Raw genomic sequence first — 22,393 nt, forward strand, 5'->3', positions numbered from 1 at the left:
TGAATAGAAAGAGTCTCAACTCATCACCATCAAGAAAGGTTCTCAATTCATGTACCATCAAAGTTATGATATATCTATATGATGGAGTGGTATATAGCTATGAAAAAAACATGTTTCAGAAGAGTGTCTTACGACCTTGGAATATGTTACATCTTTTTAGCTTGCAGAGAAAAAAACATTATAAAATAGTATAAAAAATATCCTTCTTTCCAAATGTCTAAGTATATGAAGGAAAAGAACTGGAAGGCTATTAACATGTTAACATTAGTTTTCTTGGAGAGGTGGGATTCAAGATGACTTATGTGAATTCTTCTTGTTATTCTGTAGTTGTCTGAATTTTGAATAGGGAACACATTTTACTTTGTAATCAGAAGAACACAGGAATAACAGGCTGGATATATTAGCATCTCTCCCTGTGATCCAAACCCGACTCCTTTTGGAGTTAGCACTGCCAGAGATAAACCCCTCGGAAAGAAGTCAGTGCAGACGAAGGCTGAGCAGAGCATGCTCGAAGATGCTAAGTGAATTCAGGTTTGAAATAGGACAAGGGTTTCCATCTGACTGAGACAAAGAATGCTTAACTGCCACATCAGCCCTTGAGGAGTAGCAATGTTTGCAGGACGTTAAGAATCCTGAATTGATCTTCAGTTCCATTACAAGGACAATTTTTGTGAAATGAAAATATTTGCAAGATCCAATCACTTCTGTGCAGTGAAATCCTAACATCATGGAGCATCTCTGGCATCTCTTTGGAGTCAAACATAATAGGATTTGACCAATAATGCCTGAAGTGTAAATGCACTTAATAAAAATGATTCTTACATCCTGCATTAGAGTCCTTTAATAGTATGTTGCTAAAACAAAAGCAAAATAAAACAATAAACCCTCTATTTTATAAGGCAATGTTAAAAGGCAGCCTTGGGGTGCTGTTATGTGTACCAGCATGTTCTAGGATTGTCTGTGATAAGAATCACTTTACTTTTTGGTTTGTCAGCCGATTTACGATGGGTTCAGCTGCCAGTGGGTTCTGAGTGGGACATGCAGTGAGCCTCACTGCTTGTTCACCCTGTGCACAGGCTGAGCCACTGAGGAAGGAGTTCCAGACAGCCTGATCTCTGCTCGTGATTCACGGCATGTGACATCTGGAACTCGAGTGTGTGAAGGATATGACATCACCTCTTATTATTCAAAGACCCCCTTCCAACTGGCATCCTCACTCAGGCTGTGACTCATCACTTGGTTTTACCAACTGCAGGAAATTCTCAAATAATTCCACGTTTCTATCTTGTCCCTTCTTCCTCCTCTTCCTCCTCCCTCCCTCTCAGAAAGTCCCCAAACTCCCTTATAAAGAGGAATTCTGCAGGGAACGCTGGGCAGTTGTGCAAGCCCCAACCATCTGAATAATAGGTGTTGATGGTGATTGCTCATTGTTATCATCAGATGACAGGATCTGTTCACCAGCTGCAGTGTTGATTCTCCTGACCATCTCTGTGGGCTGATGAGGGCCTGTCTCAAACCTTTTTTGTTTTTCTAGTGCGAAAATCCAAAGCAGCTGATGAGAGGAGACGCTCTTTGGCTAAACAAGCCCGGGAAGACTACAAGAGGTTATGCCAAAAAGGAAGAAGTTGGGACGGACTGCAAAGTGTCCCACAAAAACCAAAAAGACCTCCCCTTCCACCCAAGCCTAAGTTCCTAAACCCAGCGGGATACCCTCAAACGCCTCTTAGGTAAGAAGTCACGGAGGTGGCTTTAAGAACAAGGATTGAAATGAGCTGAGTAAGGACAAATTGCATGACAGGCCTCAGCAAGCGGAGGGCGAGCTGGCTGGCTGTGTAACTAAATTCAGCCTCACCTCTAAGCCCGTCTTCCTGAGACACCTGGTCTAACACTGATCCTCTTCTTACCTGTAAAATGTCCACAGCGGTTATAATTAATATATCCAACAATATCTTAGTGAACATGAGCATTGAGTTCACTAATTTCCTGTGCCACTATCCCACCTTCACCTGGTGGCAGCAGGTGAGCTAATGAAGGGACAAGGGGACACAATTCCCAATATTTTCACTGCTCAGGATTAAAGGTTTGATGGTAACTCTCACTCTGGGCTACACAGACACACTCACATGTTGAGAATTTGGAAATGTTCCTTTTTGGAATGAACTTATTTGGTGATGATGGAACCTTTGCTTCCTGTGTGTGGGTAATTAGACAAAACAATTTGTTTTGGAAAATCCCTGAAGAAAAGCGCTATAATGTCATAGCAGACAACCCCTATCCCTTATGTTAACTGATTATAAAATTCTTTTCTCCTGGTTATAGATATGGGATGTTTTTCATGTTTTAATATATAGGAAGGCAATATTTAAAATAACCAGGAGAAGCCAGATATTGATTAGATGAAACAGAACTGTCTAAAGCCTTGCCTTCTGAAAGAAAAACTAAAAATACTTCTCTGTTATGAGAATGGGGAAATAAAAAACCAAACAAAAATTTCCCTTTGCTTGGAGTCAGTAGTTATCTTCAAGGTTTTTTCCTAATGGGGATTATGACCTCAGAGGAAACATGAAGGTGGACCTTTTCCTCTACTATAATTATTTCTATTTACTCAGGAGAAAGATTCCATTTTGGGATTTGGGGACCAACACTAAATGACCATGTTCTACAAAGTGACAGTTCGGGGAATGATTTTTATGGACAACAAAACAAGAAAGGTAGTCAGGAAACGGGTTTCCTTGCAGTTTTGTGACCAGGTCACAAAGGTGTGAGCTTCTGCACAGGGCCCTGTCAGGTACTCGAGCGTGTCTGCGTGCATTGGCCATGGACCTGGCAAGGGGGTTTGTGTACCCACTCCCATTCTCCAGGCTCTTCTGAGGGTGGGAGTCTGACTCGTAATGTGCCATGGCCTGCAATATTTTTAGAGTACACTGTATGTATGTGACTGACAGCAGTGAAGGTGGCCTTATAAGGGCAATTCTTGTTCTAAGCTGTGCTTAGTTAGCTCATTTTTTCCGACTTAAGACACTTGCATGAAGTGCTTCTCGTGAGGCAGCCAGACTGGATGGTTTTAGGGCTGGCACTTTAAAGAGGGATGACCGAGGTCAGGTACGAGCCAGCCCAGGAAAACACAGAGACTAGCTGTCCTTGGGAGTTTTTGCTTGATCTCTAAAGACTTCCCAAGGGAAAAATACGTAATTTGAAAACTAGTAAGAGAATTTATTATATAATCTCATGTGTGTGTGGTGTCTCCTCCCCAGGAAAGTCAAATATTATAGGCTATTTTCTCCAAAACGTTATGTATGTATGTATATATGTATATGTGTGTATACATGTATATCTGTCCATCTGATATGTATGTCACCTGTAACTCGTGGTAGCATGTTACCATAAAAACATAAAGAGCTATAATGTTGGTTTACATGACAGGACATTCCACTAGCTCATTCAGACTCACTTTTGTGTTTACATTGAATTCTGCTCAAAATTAATGGGCTGTTGTGTAGGACTTGGAAATCTGTTTATTACCTTGGCAGTGGTACTTTTTATAATGGAAATTGACTTAATCCCAGAACTGAATTGATTTCCAAATGCTTCTGCTGCATATATCTTTTTCTTACCTATCTTGAAACACTCTTCTTTAACTTTATATTTCTCAGACAGTCTTTTAACAGAACTAACCCTCTTCAAAGTGTGGGAAAGAAGAAACCAAGTCAGGGAGGTTAGTGGACAGAGAAAGAAGAGAAAATTGAATAATGAAAATGTTAAGAAAGAAGTTTATTTTATTGCATTTGATTTATTGTGTTTGCAAGTACATGCTCTCCGGGAAAATAGTGCTGGAGGTGGATTTCACTTTTTAATGCTTATTTTCTCAGATTTTAATTGGGAGTTAATGGAGCTTCTAATTCATACTAAAAATAAATTAAAATCTATGTGTTAACACAGCAGTAGCTCATACCCAAGACGAGCCCTATAGGACTGGAAGGACAAATGACAGATTTATCTTCCTGTCTATGCTCTGCTTTTGAGGAGTTGTATGTCAGTGTGTAAGGGGCCCACCTCCCATTAGCTCAGCGCATGTAATTAGATTTTCAAGCGTCTGTAGTTCTCATGCTCTCTCTCTCTCTTGCTCTCTCTCTCTCTGTGTGTCTTTCTCTCTAGATAGATAGATAGATGTGTATATGTATATGTGTATATATGTATATATATATATACACACATGTATGTATACACATATATATTTAAAGATTTTTGAAGGCATTGTTTTCAAATTAGTTAAATCTAACTTGAAAAATGGTTTTATAAACAACAGAAATCAAGGAGTGACAAGGACAGCATCCAGCTTTGCCCAGGAGGACATCATCCAATGGTTTAAAGAGGAGCAGCTACCTCTGCGAGCCTGCTATGAGAAAACCTCTGACACCATAGCCCCCTGGTTCCACGGTGAGTGCAGAGGTTCCCTCAATGGGACCTCATCTGATGGTGGGTGAAACTGCTAATCACCAGGAAAGCAAAAAGAATAAAGGCTTCCTTTTATTTGGGCTGCTCAAGAGGAGTCTTTGAAATGCTGTTCACACAGCAGTTCTTCAAAGGTTTCTCAGTGAGCCGCGTTCTCATGGTGCATTCAGAAAGCAGTCACAAGGACTGCATGCCCTGTGGGTTAACTTCCCACCACAAATAAGACACCCTCGGGTGGATAGGGAAAGCAGTGCCTCCTGTTTCCCTACCGTAGGGCACTTGATTGCATCAAATGGCACCGCCTTCGGTCCACGGTCCTTCGAGGGAGAGTCAGATATGGCCATTGGGTGTGGTGGGCAGGGCATCGGTCAAGCAGTTGAAAGGTTAGTGCTCCCATAACTAGTTGAGTGACCTGGAGCAAATCATCTTCTTTCTCTGTAGCAGATCAATTTATCTGAGCATCATTTTCAGCTATTAAATGAAGGAGTAGAACTTGCGGCCTTTAACTTAAAAATTCTGTGTTTTTGATCTTTATTTCCAGGACATAGTTAAGGCTACAAAGTGAGTTTGTTGGAACCTAATCAGATATCAGCTAATAAACCATTTCTTTATTTGACCCTAGAAACCTGATTAATTCAAGCCCTCTACCCAGCTCACATTTCACTGACTTCTCAATTTCTTGGACTTCCAAGTAAAGGGAAGTGGATTTTTGCTTCAATTGGCTTCTGTAAAGTCTGTGGCTAAATTGGACTAATTGGTTCTATGTACAACAAAAGTACTTTAAACAAAAAATAAAGTTTTCGCACAGAGGACACTTGTCCTAAAGGGTATCTTGGTTTGAATTATGTTTCAGTTTCTCTCTTTTAAGTAGTATCATCTGACACATAAATATATCCACAAAAGTAGGCTCCCAAACACATAACATAGCAAACTCTTTAAAAAAAAATTTATTTGGGGATAGGCTTTCTGGTAAAGGGCTGCTTTTGCAGTCAGAACATTACTGCAGAACTGTCTAGTTTTCCTTGAAAATATGTGTGCTTTGGCAATTCAGGCTTTAGTAAGTGTCCATTCCTAGAAGAACTCCCTCTCTCCTAGCACCAAGTTTCATGCCTCCTTCCTTTCCATTTTGTTCTGAAGACATAGGCAGAAAGAGTGATAAGAGGGTCAAAAGATGAACAGAACATGCGTCAATTACACGTTAGTCCTGGCTATCACTGCTTGTCTCATATTGCCTTTTCTATTTTCTTTTTTAAGATAAGAACTGAGGAAATCAGTCACTTTGTAGTTTCTGTGTCATTGGGCAGAAGGTGCTGTCATCCCTGATTATAAAGGTGGCAGTTTATTTTAACGGCAAGGAGTAAGAAATTGAAAATATTAGTGGATGTTATTAAAAACCCTGGTACTTTAACAGGCAGTTCTGTTGTAAACAGTTGCTAAAAGCTCGGAAGACACAGTTGGACTAAAAATCAAGTTGGAACTTTGATTTAAAAATAAGACTCTTGAGTTTTACATATAGTAACTTATTAATTGCTTTGTTATTAGTTTATTTTCATTTATACAAATATTTGTCATAGTCATAAGCAAAATAATTAACATACAATATAACAATGTAATTAATAAATACATAGCCATGTTGTCAATATGAATCAATGTCTTCAATTTTAAGAAAACAAAATTTCACGTATTTCTATCCTAAAGAGAAGATGGATTACATATCATCTTGAAGTATAATTGTTTAATTTATCTGGGACCCTGTTTTGAAAGATTGGGGAGGAAATTCTTCCTTTCATTGTCATATACTCCATAAATTACCCTTCTTAAGTGACTGCTTTAGTCGCCTAACTCTTCACCCCACAGAAGTTCATACTTTTACTTTTCTCTTAATTAGCTTTACATAAGGATGGGCATGGGTAGGAGAGGACAAGGGAATGAAGACTACTGGGTCTCTGGTTTGTGGGGCTGGGTGGAAGGTGGCGTGCTGTCAATTGAGAGAAGCAACATAGGAAGAGGCGGAGACAGGAAAGGGGAGAAGAAGAAAGATAATGAGCTCATTTGGGATAAGTTGAGTTGGAAATATCTTTGAGGCAGTCATGTGCACTATCCATTTGGCAAGGATTAATGGATCAGTGCTAGAGATAACAGACTGGAGTCATCAGCAGATAATTAAAGGCATGAAGGGATGAGATTTTCCAGGAGTGAGTGGGGAAGAATGGTAAGAGAAGACCAGGGACAAAACCCTAGGGAACCCCAACATTCAGCGCAATGGCAGAGAAGAGTGGAGACTCCAGATCTGTGTCAGGTCTCTTTTCCCACTTGGGGTCAAAATGAAGCAAAATGGTATACAGCTTTGAAACATCCTTCCATGGGTGCATGCTCTGTGATGCCAGTTTTATAATTGGTGAAATAGGATGTTGCCTCTGAACTCCTAGATGGAGGAGCTTGATGAAACATCCCAAATGCAAGAGAGATCCTGAAATGAAGTACGGAACTCTACTTCCTGAGCATCTTTTCATGATCTTGAGCAAATCTAGATGTACAAAGTCTCCCCACATCTACTCTCTCAACCAGAATTTAAAGCTTTTTTTCACAGAGACCATGGGTCTCAATTTTCACTGGACTTTTGGTCCCACTGGTTATGTGGGGCTTGTGGGAGAAGACACTGAAAATATCCTCACATTCTTTTTCATGTTTTGCTAGTTTTCCCGAGAGCCAAAGCACATTTCTAGCTTCATGGATCAATTTGGTGTTAGGACCCGGATGGAATGATGCAGAAACTTGCCGGCCATCTCTTGGCTGCTTCCCGTATTTCTAGTGGGTTGGAGACCAGGGATCTAATTCCAGGTCACATGCACTCGTTTGACCCCAGGATACTTTCCACTTGCTCCCTGGGAAGGACCTCCCTGCAAATTCGTGGCCCACCTCGCTACACTGTACAATGACAGAATCATGCAGTCTCCATGGAATCCCCAACAGTTTTGGCAGAAGGCCTCGTGAAGGAATTTTGTAGTTGGTATTTTTCAAATTTTTTAATAATATGCAAATTAATGTCAGTTAATTTGGAAAATGTTTTACTCACAGTCATTTGGGAGGACTGTTGAAAATACTTCAATGTATGTCTTAGAGCATCTTGCCCTGCTAAGCCCCTTCAATGGGAAAAAATTCTGGACTTTATCATAATGTGAATAACCCATATCACCTATGTCAATCCCTTGTCTGGCCTCCTGTATCAGCCTCCTAACTGGTCTCCATCTTTCCTCTGCTGTCCCCTGTCCTCAACATAATCAAACTGCAACGAGCGTAAAACCCAAACTCCTCCCTGTGGCCACAAGAACCAACTTGTTCTGCCCCAGACATTGCTCATCTCAACCACATGCCCTACCTTGTTCACTGCTCTCCACCTCCTGTCTCCCTTCTGTCCCTGACACACACTTGTCCCTTCCTTAGGGCCTTTGCAGTTACTGTTCCTGAAATCACTCTCCTTATGGCCAACGTCTTAAGGAACTGGCTTACCTGACTGCAGAGGCTTGGTGGGTCCAAAATCTGCTGGGTTGTTTGCTAGATTGGAGACTCAGGGAAGACTGGCAGCTCAAGGGCAAAGGCTGTCTGCTTGCAGAATTCCTTCTTGCTCATTCGTCTCCTCGTCTGTGATTTGCCTTTTCACTTTTTGGCATATTTTGAGGCATAGACGTTTTTCATTTCAATGAGGTTGAGTTTAGCTACTTTTCCTTTTTGGCTTTTACTTATATAATACATAGTCCACCTATAATTTATTTTTGTGTATGATATGCAATATAGAAACCTAATTTATTCTTTTTCATGTGAGTGACCAGTTGTCCCAATATCATGCATTTAATAGTCCTACCTTTCTCCGCTGAGTTGTATTGCTACCTCTGTTGTATGCCAAGATCCTGTAGATGGGGATTACTATATATTTGTAATAATTCGTTATATCTAAGAGGGCAATTTCTCCCTCCTCTGACTTCTTAGAAATTGTCTGAACTCATTTTGGCCCCCTTATATGCTCACATAGCTTGTAGGGGCAACATGTCAAGTTTTATAACTTTTGTTGGGATTTTTGGTGGAAATGCATTGAATTTGTAGATTCATTTGGAGAGATAATTGCCATATTTATGTTATTGTATCTTTCCGTCCATGAACATGATAAATTTCTCCTTATATTTCTTTTTAAATCATTAAATAAATTCCCCATACAGAACGTGCACTTTTACCAAAAAAAAAATCAAAAAAAAAAAATCAAACTATATTTAGTCCCATGTATTTACAGTGTTTTGTTTTTGTTTCTATTTGGAAAAGGGTTTTTTAAATTATATAAGTAGTTGTTGGTAGTGTGAAGAAATTATCTTTTTATATAGTGATCTTGAATCCAGTGACACAGTTCAAGTCGCTTATTAATTCTAATTGTCAGAAGATTCTGTTGGAGTGGTAATTTTTTGAGGGCCTACTATGTGCCAAGCATTAGCTTGAGCACTTTAAAGGAAGTAATTTTTATTCCCACTTTATAGAATAAGAACCTAGGAACTAAGATGTTAAGTTCTTTCCCAGGCTTCTACTATAGTGGTGGCCGAGCCATCATTCAGGCCCGGGTCTACTTAACTCTAATGCCACCGCGTATCTGACAACTAACATACTGGGAATGCTCGTATCGTGCTTTTTATTTTACTTGTGAGATTTAATTTAGTGAACAATATACCACTGAGATTTGTTTGTCCAATAAATGAATTAGTTCACTAAATCTCACAGTCTGGTGAAGTAGAAATGTCAAGGAGACTTCACTCCGTACACATTTTGTCCTGTCCCCACCTGGGAGAATAAGGAAAAAGCACGCTTTTGTCTGGGTGTTGTTTTGCTCACTCCCAAATAGAATTCCAAAAAGCAGATATTTACTATTCTAATCTTTAATAAAATACCTCAAGGCCACAGGCATTTGGGGTAATAGAAATGCAATCTATATTACGATTGTGGTGGTAGTTACCCAACTGTACATTTGTCAAAACCAATCAAATCGTACTTAATATTGCTGAATTTTATTGTATGGAAATTGTCTCTCAAGCTGCTTTAAAAAAAAAAATCTGCTTAAAGCAAAAAGAACAAAGCCTAGCTTCAATAGCACTTACCTTCTGAACCCGCTGTCAGTGCCACTGTGTGCAAGGTGTCTCCGTTATGACCTGTGATTTGCCACAAAATCATTTTATCATGTTCTGGTGTCTCTGGAGATTAGATGGTGCCAAGATCCGGTGTCATGGGTAATAATTACAGATTGACAGGCTTCAGGCAGTTTGATTTACAGCTACTATATGACCTGATTTTAAAAGGAATTTGACCTTAACCCCGGTTTGGTTATAATTTCCCAGAATAGCTGTCATTTTAGGAATCCAAATCCATCTGGATAACATCCAGATGTTATAAAGTATAACATCTGCCCCATCTGTTGAAGTCACTTGGGATTTCAGAGTCAGACTGTTAGTAAGTCTGGGAAGGGAGAGAAACCTTTTTCCAGAATGCTGCTTCTCCTTCACTCCTGGTTTATCAGCCCCTCGGCTCTGAAGGGGACTTTTCAGTGTCAGTGAAAGATATCCTAGGTTTCACAGACAGTCAAGTCCAGAGTCTTCACGCCTTGGTCATGTGCAGTCCCTGGGCCGGCTGGTTACCTGTTGCCTTGTTTCAGCTTACAGTTGTTGTCTGTAATTTATCAGTGGGACCAGATGTGTTTAGAAAGATAAAACAGGCAAACAGAAGCCTCAGCCTGTATCTATCGGAGCATCTACCAATATCATTTGAGCACCTAAGCAGACAGTGCAGCTGACCCAACAGACTAGCTCAGCATCCACGGTGCCCGCAGTTTCCAGCGGCTCGGTCTCATCAGGGAAAGGGCAGAAAGGTGACCAGATGTGACGGAGCTCACGCGTAGGCACCACTAACCCTGCTGGGAGTGAATGCAGTAGAGATGGTAGCCCTAGAAGGGAGGCCATAAGTCGTTCTTATATTTCAGGGACAAGTCCTGCCTGTGAGTGGGGGGAACTGCCAAGCCTTTTCACCAGCCCCAGTTCTTACCCCTGCGACTCTCTGGGGTTGAACCTCATGCACTGCAACTTTAAGTTGCAGACGCTGGGGCCCCCCACTGGTGCATGGGAGAAGAGAAGGCAGGAGAAGGACGGGTTGTGGGTCTTGGCTGGGGGAGAACAGGTGACGTTTTTCAAATCCTGCCTTTATTAAAGGGCTACTTACAAAAGAGAAAATAGAAATGATTTTACTTTATGTTTTACTCTGGATAGTTAGGGTTCAATCTCAATTAACTATACTAATAAGACTAAAGGGCTATGATAAGCCATTGCCTTTTCAGCAGGAGGCTCTTTTTGTTCCTAATAATAAGATACTAAGTATCAGTTGTGGGAGAAGGCAGGGGCTTCTGTCTGCTGAAATGAAAAAGAACAGGAGGAGAATGCTGCTCCTCCCTCCCAAATCACAGCTCACTGAATAATTCCACACCTTCCCCATCTTCCCAGGATGTGTTTGTGCACTTTCTATATGTTTTATAACATTGCTCATTCATCTGAAGAATCACAATAGGAATAAGAAGGGAAATCTGGAATATGAACCAAACCTAATGAGTTTTGACTAATTGGGGAAAGTCTGGTCTGGATTAGCGTGAATTTATGAGGCACCTAAACCATACACACACACACACACACACACACACATATGTGAAGAGATATCTATATATGAAGATATATAGCTCCACAAATATCTGTGTGTGTGTGTGTGTGTGTGTGTGTGTGTGTGTATACCAGGGGTGCCAAAAAAATGTATGCACATGATTTATATTCATCTTTTGTTAACGGTATATATTGAATATTACAATTTTAATATAGTTTTTCCTTTAAAATGTATACACTTTTTTTAATCCTATTAAATTTATTGGGGTGACAATTGTTAGTAAAATTACATAGATTTCAGGTGTACAATTCTGTATTACATCATCTATAAATCCCATTGTGTGTTCACCACCCAGAGTCAGTTCTTCCATCACCATATATTTGATCCCCCTTACCCGCATCTCCCACCCCCCACCCCCCTTACCCTCTGGTAACCACTAAACTATTGTTTGTTAGACACGTTTTTTGACACCCTCTGTATACACATAGACACAAATGTGCAGTCCCTGGGTGTGTGTGTGTGTGTGTGTGTGTGTGTGTGTATCAAGAGTTTAATTCTTTTGAATATATATGAAGATATATGTATATATACAGAGCATGCCAAAAAAATGTATACACTTGTTAAGAAAGAAAAAAACATTAAAATTGTAATACTCAATATATACTGATAACAAAAGATGAATGCAAGTCACGCCTGACCCCCACCCCAACCACAAGAGGTGCTCAAAGTGGTTACCATTAGTGTCCAGACACTTCTGATTACAGCAAACTACTGCATGAGCAACGTTAACCAAAGTGTCCACTTGTACACATTATTTTGGCACCCCCAGTATATAAAGAGACACACACTTTCCTTATTTTATGCCAATGAACATTATTTAGGAGTAGACACAGTGGAGGGTACTTTGAAGAACCTGCATCCATCCTGGTTCTGTTACTAACTTGCTGACTCCTAGACCAGAGATTCTCAACTCCAGCACTATTAACATTTTGGGTTGGATAATTCTCTGTAGTGTGAGGCTGTCCTGTGCACTGTAGGGTGTTTAGCAGCATCCCTGGCCTCTACGTACTGGATGTTAATAGCACTGACGCCCCCCTCCCACCCATAACACCCTAAAATGTCTCTCAGACATCGCCCTGGTTGAGAACCACTGTTCTAGACCAAGTAGGATCATTCCCTAGGCCATGCAGTTCTCGTGAGTAAACTGAGGGCATCTTCAAGTCCCCTTCCAGATCGAATACTCCCAGGATAACTGTCAAGGGTCCAACCAGACTGAGAAGCCATCTAACCCCTGTGTTGTTATAACTGGGTAATACATGGAAATGTGTTCTCCTGAGGGTTAAACATTTATGCTCTCGTTTATACTATCCATTTGCTTATGTAACTTCCCCTGCCCAGTCACCAAATACCAGAGGATGAATGATATTTTACTGTAGTCCTAAGAAGTCCCAAATGGACATAAAGTTACACTTATTTTTCCTAAACTTTATTCACACAGCTATGTTTAACAGAGAGAGTTTTGGAAATGATTTGGCTGAAATACCTGCTTTTCTTTTGCACAGGCATTCTCACAGTAAAGAGAGCAAATGACCTTCTGAGCACATGTGTGCCGGGCAGTTTTCTGATCCGAGTCAGTGAAAAGATCAAAGGCTATGCCCTGTCCTACCTGTCTGAGGAGGGCTGCAAACATTTCCTCATAGATGCTTCTACAGACTCCTACAGCTTCTTGGGTGTGGACCAGCTGCAGCACGCCACCCTGGCCGAGCTGGTGCAATATCACAAGGTGAGAGGAAGCACTCTCTGAATTTGCTCTGTGACCTGTTGTCCTGCAGCAGTTCTAACCATGAGAGGCAATTACAAGAAAAATGATTGAGACACGCAATGGGGGGTTCATCTTTGATAATTCCAATTGATAATCAAGATTATTAATTGCATTTCCTTTATCATTGAGCCCAGTTCCTCCTCAAATACTCAGGGAGACCCCACTGGGGCAGAGCATATAGGAGATGCTAAAAAACGTGTGCATATGTGGATCACGTCTGAGAACACTCTTAAGGTAGAATGCAAGCATGGGGGAGAGCATACACGACAGTTTGTGGATGAGGAATATCTTTTTTAAAATTGTCATAAACCAATAAAGCTTTGTGTCAATCAAGGGGAGGCAGGAAGCTATGTCGTCTGAGGAGGTAAGAAGGGCACGACATCATTATGTGTACATCTTACCAGCCTGCCCAGCCTGACCTGTGCTGTCTGATTCACAGGAGGAACCCATCACTTCCCTCGGGAAAGAGCTCCTTCTGTACCCCTGTGGGCAGCAGGACCAGCCTCCCGACTACCTGGAGCTCTTCGAGTGACAGCCGCACCGTAGCATCCCGCAGCCTCCAGCTGGGCTTTCCTCTAGACAAACACTGCGGAAATGGACATTTGCATGTGAAGCCAAAAATCACCCTGCAGCAGAGCCAATACTGATCAATGGAAAGTATCCTTGGGATCCTACGGAAATCTCTCTTCTGCACAAATACTGGAGTCTAATGCTAAGAGGAAATTACCTCTGCGTTGTACGCATTCCAAAAGTAAAGGGAGATGAGTCCTAATTTCAGCAACTGCCTAAAATGAAGGACACAACCTTAATAATGTATGTAAGATAAAATGGACAAAGAAGAAATTGAACCCTTTTAGGAATGAAGGTGTACTTCAGAAACCAGTAGCTCATGGGAACTATTTCATGACCTTTACACTCCCTGTTGGCATCATCTCAAAAGCCTCAGGGGCCTGTTTACATGAAGTTCCATGCTGGCTTTGTGAAGCTGGAGAAAAGCTTTTACTGATGGCTGAGATGACCCTCCAAACACACTTCACTTACTATGCATGTTGGAGCCAGGATGTTAAGAGACGTACAAAAACAAAGTTGGGAATGTAAATTGAATGAGTTTTAAAATGTAAGATGAGACGCTTAACATGTACAAAAATACTATGGATTGCAAGAGAGTGAGAAAGCATCGATGAGCTTGTTTCCTCATTCTGGAGAAGCAGAACCCCGCTTGCCCTGTCTACTTTGGCCCTACCAGGGGCACCCCAAGGAGGGAGCTCATGCTCTCATGAGGTGTTACTTATTAGCGGTGACAGACAAGAACAGAATAGTGAGCTGTGTGGATACTACTTCTTGTGGGTAGAATTGTGTCCCCAAAAAAGATGTTGAAGTCCTAATCCCCATACCTGGGAATGTGACCTTATTTGGAAATTGAGTCTTTGCAGACGTAACAAGTTAAGATGAGGTCATACTTGAGTGTGTGTGTGGGGGGAGGGGCTTAATCTGTGACTGGCATCCTTATAAGGACAAAGGGATTTGAAAACAGAGACACATGCGGAGGGGAGAAGACCATGGGACGGCAGAACAGAGATTGGGGCGATACAGCTGCAAGACAGGGAACGCCAAGGGTCGCTGGCAGCCACAAGAAACCCAGAGAGCGGATTGTTACAGATTCTCCCCAGGGCCATAGAAGGGGACGTGGCCCCGCTGACACCTGGTTTTCAGACTTCTAGCTTCCAGAACTATGAGAAAATAAATTTATGTTGTCTTAAGCCACTGAGTTTATGGTAATTTGTTACAGCAGCTGTAGGAAACTAATACAGAAGTTTATGTAATTATAGAACCTGATGTGCATTATATACAATTAGTTTATGTATATTCCACCCTCCTCATAATGAAGGAAAAATCAGGAATGAGAATAACCTTCCACTGGCTCCATTCATCTCTGGGGTGAAGATTTGCTCAGTCAGGAATCTTATGCTCCACTGTACCCCAAATCCAATCTCTAGCCCCAGTAAGGGGGATAGCCTGACCAAGGAGGCATTGAGATCACTCTTCTGGAAAGATGGAGATTTACTCACACTTCAGGCCTAACTCCCTGTGCTAGCATTCTTTTAAAGGAAGCAGAAGGTGGCAGCAGTTTGTTCATGAGGTTGTTGGTTGTGTAAAATACTCATTGATAGTATAAAATGGAGCCAGGGCAGAGGGCAGGGTTCATGTGTGCACATGTATGTATGTGAGTGTTCATGGGTGTGTATGTGTGCATTAATGGGAAAGTTTTTCAACACAGATCACTGTTATGTATTTCTTGAAATGTTCCAGGTGGTTTTTATTGTCTGAGGGACAACGGTCAATTACAATTTTCTAAGGGAATCTGTCTCTCAGCTTTTGTTTCAACAGTCGTGTGATTCAACAGTCATGACATAGAATTGCACAGATAGCACAAGTCAGGAAGTCAGAAGCTTCTAGTCTGTTCCCATTTCTTCCCACCATTAGCTATGTGACTTTGGACAGGTCCCTTTACCTCTCTGAACCTCATTTTTCACTTATAATAAAATATGGTATTTTAATTAGGTGATCTTTACTATTTTCCTCTAGCTCTGAAATCGTAAGGTTTTGGAATGAATAGAAAAGTACCATATAGTCACTAATAATTATGAAGACCCAGCATCCACCCTCTGCCTAAAATTATTTTGGAGTAAATAAGTACAGTTACATCCAGATATAACCACACTGAGTGACATTCTACTGGAGGAAGACTTAGAAAACAGGAAATGGCCTGACTGAATTATCCTACCAGTACAAGGAAAAGCCGATTTGAGTTCTATACCATTTTATCCTATTGGTTATTGACACTCAGAAGAATAAACTGTTCAGTGTTTGATGATATGATGGCGAGGAGTAATACTTGAAAGTCTTAGGGAAGCAGAATGGGTTACAGGATTCAGACATTGGTTACAGCTAAATGGTGTTGAAGAGGCCTGAATTCTCATCCTTGCTCTGCTCCTAGACTCAGTCTCTCTGTATCTGACCCCAGTTATGGCCTAAGGCAATGCTGTCCAAACCCTGACCCTGGTGCCCCCTTCTGTTGCCTCAACAAGCCCAGAACCATGAGCTGCCTGCCCAAGGCGTCTTGGTCTGGGAAGTTCCCCTCATGCTATGTCGTGTTCCCCAATCCCAGGAACTCCTTTGGGACTGTGAGCAAATGCCACTCCCCGATCATATTGATTCTTCTCTCCCTCAGCTCCCTCAGTGAGATTCTGAAATCTCCTCTTACACGCATCCCAGACTCTCTGGCTGCCATCTCCCAACTGCAAGACCCTCACATACCCATCAAACCTCCATCAGGTCACCTGTAAGGCCCCTGGTTCTGGTCTTCCGGCCTACCCTCCTGCAGTAGGATGCACAAAAAATTCCCTTGGTCCCTCAGTGTCACCAGCTGTGCTAAGCAATGTCAAAAAGTATTAGTAGGCTGAAACCTTACACTAAGAAGAGGAAAAACATAGGGGCAGATAAGAAGAAAAAGGAGAAAAAGTGAAAATGGGGCACCAACAGGGCACTCAAATATCTCAATGCCATTTATACCAAAAATTGCCTATCTAAACCAACACTTTGGAATAAGCCATAGTTTTAGTGTAAAGTAATGGCATGTGCTAATGTGGCATGAAATCTGTTTTTAGATTAAGAAAAGAAAAACATTCATGGCCTAAATTTTTGCAATTACAACTTTCTGTAGAGGCAGCTTTCTTCATGCACTAGAGTCCAAACAGATGTTATGGCCCTCACACATACATACCTTGGGACTCCTGCCATTTGGTGTGTAGAGAAGACACACCAGGTAGGGAGGGTATGCTTGAAAGTGTCTCTGTGGGGCCTTTTTGCTTTCATTTTTGTCAAGAATATGATAAACGCTTTCAGACTGCATTGCTTAGGTCTTCTTTTAGGACACAAGTTTTCTACAATTGTATCTTTAAATAATGATTCTGTCTGAACTGTGCTTTTCCTTCCTTCAAGAGTAGCTATAAGTCTTACTTAGATTTCCCTTCTTTGCCTTCCATTTCTGTAATCACATCCTCATTGCTTTCATCTCTCCATCATTTTCCATTGTATTCAGAACTTCTCATCTCTCTCTTTTCCATTGTCACAGATCACATTTTCTGCAGTGTCAATTCTGCCCTCACTGCATCCTGTATGCATTTTAGTACAGTTGACCTTTGAACAGTGTGGGGGTTAGAGGTACTGACCCCCTATGTAGTCAAAAATCATGTATAACTTCTGACTCCACCCAAAAATTACTAATATCCTGTGGGCTAGAAGCCTTACCAATAACAGAAACGGTCAATTAACACATATTTTGTATGTTATAAATATATTATATACTGTATTCTTAAAGTAAGTTAGAGAAAAGAAACAAGAAAACCATAAGGGAAAATAAATTTACAGTATTTATTGAAAAAAAATCCACGTATAAGTGGACCCATGCAACTCAAAATGTGTTGTTCAAGGGTCAAGTGCACTTCTATTTCCAGTTCACTTGCTATGCTTCCCTATCTTCCTATGCAGAGATCTTTAGACTTCCTACTGCTGCCCCAGATTAAAAAAACTATCAGGAGGCTTAAATGATAAAAGCACCCTCTTTTTATTGTGTGGTAAAAACACATGGTTTGATAATGAGAGAGCCCATCAGATTTGGGGTGAGATCCTGGTTACGTCATTAACCAGCTGTGTGGAATCTTACCAACAACAGAAATACTAAGCCTGTCTGAGTGTCAGCCTCTTTAGCTCTGAAACGGGAGTTACTAAAGTTACCCATTGGGTTCTGGAGCTTAGAAAAGAAATATGTGAAGTTCCTGACATATATAAAGTTCACCACAAATGGGAGTTATTCCTACTGCATCGTGGGTTCAACAAAGCCAGGATCCACGCTCCCCATGCTCTCTCTTTATCAACTCAGTTTACGTAACCAATGACCCATGTAGCCTAATGGCCCCTTTGTTAAGAGTTTCCGGGATGAATTTTAAGGGGGAAAGGGAAACTTTTAAAGAGTAAAGGATATAATGATGAATCACACAATATATTAGCCAGTTGACTTGCAGAGAAATGGCTCACTAGGTTGGGATTTGAAATGACATGGCGAGGGCATTCTTAATGTCTGATTTTGACAGCCGCGAAGTTAGCAGTGGCCAGTCTTTACCCCCACATTGGCCATTGACAAACTGTTTCAGTTGCTCTGGGATTCCTGATCTCAAAACCCCAAGTATTTTCCTCCCTTTTTGACAAGAAGACTTATTACGAACCCAGGTCTTTTTTGGATTAACTCTGCCTTGTCTCCCAAATAGGTCAGGAAGTGCCAATGCTAAGCCAGATTGCCACGGGTGGGGCAAGCTCTGTCAGTCTAAGTCAGCTTTTACTTTTCTCCAGTTGAAAGGATGCTCCTTCATGTCGTCTTCCCACCAACTGATCACGGGCGCCCTCCACGCACGGTCCCCAACAACCAAACATCATGACCAGCACCATATCTTCTGGGGGTGCTCTCAGCGGTACGCAGGAACTGCAGGAAAGCCTTCCCCACCAAGCCACTCCCTGCCATTCCTGACCGCCCCACACGCTATGGGTGTCATTTTGTCATGGCTCTGTGTGAGGCTAATAATTAGAAGAACAAGTAGTTATACACATTTTTTCCTTCAGCCTTTCTTTGAATTTGAGGCTTTTACCACTTGTTTTTAATTTTTACTTATTTATTTTTAAACTTTTGTTTATCTTCCTTAATCTTTTCAAATGGGGTTTAACATCTTAGCAGGCCAGGTGATGTTTATTGTTGGCATTCTTGAAACGCTGGAGTTGGAGGGGGTTTTGTAGTGGGCCGGTGGTGGGGTTGGAAACTACTCTATTCCCCTCATTTTAAGCTCAGGCGTCTGACTTTCAGGTGGATGAAGAGTCAGGCCAGTTCACCAAGTATCTCGCCTGGGGACTTGGTAGCTGGCAGGCCAGGTGCACAGCTAGCCGCCAGGCCAAAGGACATCTGGTGAGTCCTGGACAGAGGCTGCTGAAGGTGGCCTGGCTCTCCTTGAACCTCTGGGTGACTGTAGGCAGAGACGGCCCTGAGTCAGCACAACACCCACTTCTCTGCCCCGGCAGCCACCTGTGCCCCGTCCCTTAGAAGATCAGACAAGGCAGACATACCCCAGGGCACTGGGGTTGACTGCTCCAGAGGGCGTGTGCAAAGGATCAGTAACGCAGAGACATTTTGAAAAGCACCTCTGCTGACTGAAAGCTTTTCTGTGTTGAAAAAACCAACACCCAAACCCCCCAACCAAATGGCACAGTCCCCATAGATTTTGGCAGCAATAACAAAGCACTGAGTCCTGCCAGGAGAAACAGCTTTGAATTCCAATATAAAGCTAATCAGAATATGGATCATACAAAGCTGCCAGTTATTTGATGGGTGTTGGGAGTAAAACACTGAGGGGGGAGTCCCTTAGATGGGTGGGTTTTACTCCCAACAATGTCAAATCTTTTTCAAAAAGCAAATATTCGCACCTGTCTCCCTCCAACTCAAGGCAGCTTCTATGTCTAAAGCCTTGGGATCTTGCTGGAGAGCCAGCTTCCAAGGCTTCAGATCCCTAACCCGCTGGCAGTTACACAGCAGCTGGGGGGCGGCAGTGGCCAGCTCGCCTCAGTGTTCCCGGATCACTGTGTTAACAAGTTTTCATTCCTTGTCAGCAGATTCCTCTGGTGGGGCTGGACAGCAGGGAAACAGTGGGAAACAGAGGCTCAAGAGGACAGGCTCTGGGCCCACCCCAGGCCAAAGCTCCTGCCCCTTCACCCACCATAACCTTCAAGGCCCCTGGAGGTGGCGGGGATGGGACAATGACGCCTGAGCCCAGAGCCAGCGGCTTTCATGCCGGGCCTCTGGGCCAGTTCCTTACCATTTCTGACTCGGTTTCTGCACCTGGAAAATGGAAGAAACGATATTACTTACCTCAGAAGATTGGTGTTCTGTGCATAAGGTATCTGGCTATGAGCCTTACTTCAGAAACCTCTAACGCCTCTCCATTTCCCAGGGGGTCATCAGCTCCAAATTACTTAGCATGGAATATAAGGGAGAAATTATCCATTATATTTTACATTCTTCATAACCCTTCTTTAGATAGATTGAAATTGTTTTCAGAATGACAGACATAAAGGCCAACAGTGCACACATGATGGGTTCACAATCTCTAGTGTGTGACCCACGATAGCCTTCTGGTTATACACCAGTGGTGCTGCGCGTGGGGACTTGCGTTGACATGAACACCTGCCACGTGCCTGACGTGTCCTAAGGACTTCACACTATTCACTCATTTAATCTTCACAACAACCATATGATATAGATGTGGTAGCATTCCTCACCCTGACTGAAGAAAGGGGGTACAGCGACACTGAGTGCCTGGTGTAAGACTATAGAGGTTGCGAGGGAAACAAGTGGAATTTGAACCCAGCAGTCTGGCTGGAAAAGCCATATTTTCTACCACACAGAACTGAACCCTGATAACATCGGAAGATTTTCCTTGAAAAAAAAAGTGTTAAAATTAGGTTCTCGGGAACTATTTTCTTACTTTTCAGGATTGTGTATTATATCTATTTGGTTGAGGCAAAATCTTAAAAATAGGGCTGTGTGAAGTTCTGTGTACCTGCTGAAAATTCTGAGGGCTGATTTCATCTTCATCATTGATGTGTAGAGAGAAGCAAGTTGGCCACATTTATGAATACAAAGGAGGGGCTAGAAAGGAGATGACTGGAGAGAAAACTGGCCCAAGGGAACAGGTATGTGGCTCGGAGGCAGTGCTGGTAAATAGTTAACCGTAGGCTGGAACTGGGTTGGGGGGTGGAGGGTGAGAGGGGTGAGTCCTGGTGTGTAGCCTTTGCCAAAGGCCAATTTCCATGGTGTAAATACTCCCACCATGGTTGACTTCAAGCTCCCAACCTGCCCTTCCTTAGTCAGGAGTCGGAAGAGGGGCTAACAATTGGCTCTTACAAGGCTGCGTCAGCTCCAGTGAGATGACTGGGGCTATTTACTAGGCAATTTATACACAGTAAGAACAGCAGGAGGCTGCAGAGAGTTGGAAGGGGCCTAACACAAGCCTAAGACTCAGTGCTTCCCTGGCAGCATCCTCCCTTCAGAAGATGCAATGTGATGGCTCCTTCAAGCTGCAGCTTCATTACAGCTGCCCTTTGCTGGCTAAGGTTAAACTCCAAGCCCCTAATTCTGTTTTAGTGGGGCCTTCGCCAGTCCTTCTTTTGTATATGTCTTGGGGCACACAAAAAAATGCTATGGACTGAATGTGCTCTTGCAAAATTCTATGTTGAAGCCCAAATGTGATGGTATTAGGGGTTGGGGCCTTTGGGAGGTAATTATAGCATTCGCGTGGAGCCCCCATGATGAGATTTATTTCCTTTTAAGATCAGGAGGAAAGTAGCCTCTGTTTTCTCCCAGCCGTTTAAGATAGAGGGAGAAGGGCCCTCACCAGACACTGGATCTGCCGGAGCCTTGACCTTGGTTTTCCCAGCCTCCAGAACTTTAGGAAACCAATGTTTGTTGTGTATGCCACCCAGTCTATGGTAGAGCGGCCCAAACTAAGACAGATTCCCTCTTGCATGGCTTTAATAAGGCACTTACCTTTTGATAGAACTGTTTTGTCTGGCTAAGGTTTAAAAAGAAATAAATGCGATTAATATTGCACTATTTCCTCTTCTTTTCAGCTACCCTCAGCAATGTATAAAACCCAATTCTTAACCACTGTCTCAGGCATCTGTGATACACCATTTAAACAAGCACAAATGACCCGCTAGCCCACAGAGTGCAGCCTGGGACTGCGTCACCCGTGGGATGCTTAGACCTGCTTAACTCCGTGGTCAAAACAGCTGCTCCCTGCTGCCAGCCTTGTTGGAAATGCATTCTCCTGACATTGGGAGAATACGGGCAGAAGTGTGCAGGTCAGTCCCACAGAGACATCATAACCAGTAGAAAGACCAGACATGTGCCCTGAATCTCTGAATCACCATTGAATGTGAAAATATGAAACAATTAGATTTGAAAGGGGGCTTAGAAATAATTTTTTAACTTCTAACTTAAAAGGACAAGTAAATTGTATTAATGGCCAGGTTTATCTTTATGGTTCTCTCCTCCCTCTAGACCAGTGGTTCTCAACCAGGGGTGGCGTTGCCCTCCAGAGGACATTTGGCAATGACTGGGGACATTTTGGTTGTCAGCTTGGGTGAGAGACATTCATGGCATCTAGTGGGTAGAGGCCAGCGATGGGGCTAAATATCCTACAGTGCACAGGTCAGCCCACAACAAAGAATGAGCCAGCCCAACATGTACATAGTACCGAGGCCGAGAACCCCTGGTTTATACACAAAAGACTGTTTTCCAAACACTAAAGAAATAGAGAAATGGCATTCTTACTCGAGGAA

At 42.4% G+C, this 22,393-nt stretch overlaps 1 protein-coding gene across 1 annotated transcript in view; it reads left to right on the forward strand.

The window, feature by feature from the left end:
- The window catches only part of SH2D4A (SH2 domain containing 4A), a 57,741-nt gene extending 43,032 nt beyond the window's left edge, over nt 1-14,709 (forward strand). The window contains exons 7-10 of the mRNA XM_019742023.2: nt 1,535-1,727; nt 4,307-4,437; nt 12,690-12,910; nt 13,389-14,709. Of these exons, the coding sequence (XP_019597582.2) occupies nt 1,535-1,727; nt 4,307-4,437; nt 12,690-12,910; nt 13,389-13,481 (638 nt within the window). The 3' untranslated portion in view covers nt 13,482-14,709. The remainder of the gene's footprint in view (nt 1-1,534; nt 1,728-4,306; nt 4,438-12,689; nt 12,911-13,388) is intronic.
- Nucleotides 14,710-22,393: the final 7,684 nt, after the last annotated feature.

The sequence above is a fragment of the Rhinolophus sinicus genome, linkage group LG04 (assembly GCF_036562045.2).
Source record: "Rhinolophus sinicus isolate RSC01 linkage group LG04, ASM3656204v1, whole genome shotgun sequence".
NCBI lineage: Eukaryota > Metazoa > Chordata > Mammalia > Chiroptera > Rhinolophidae > Rhinolophus > Rhinolophus sinicus.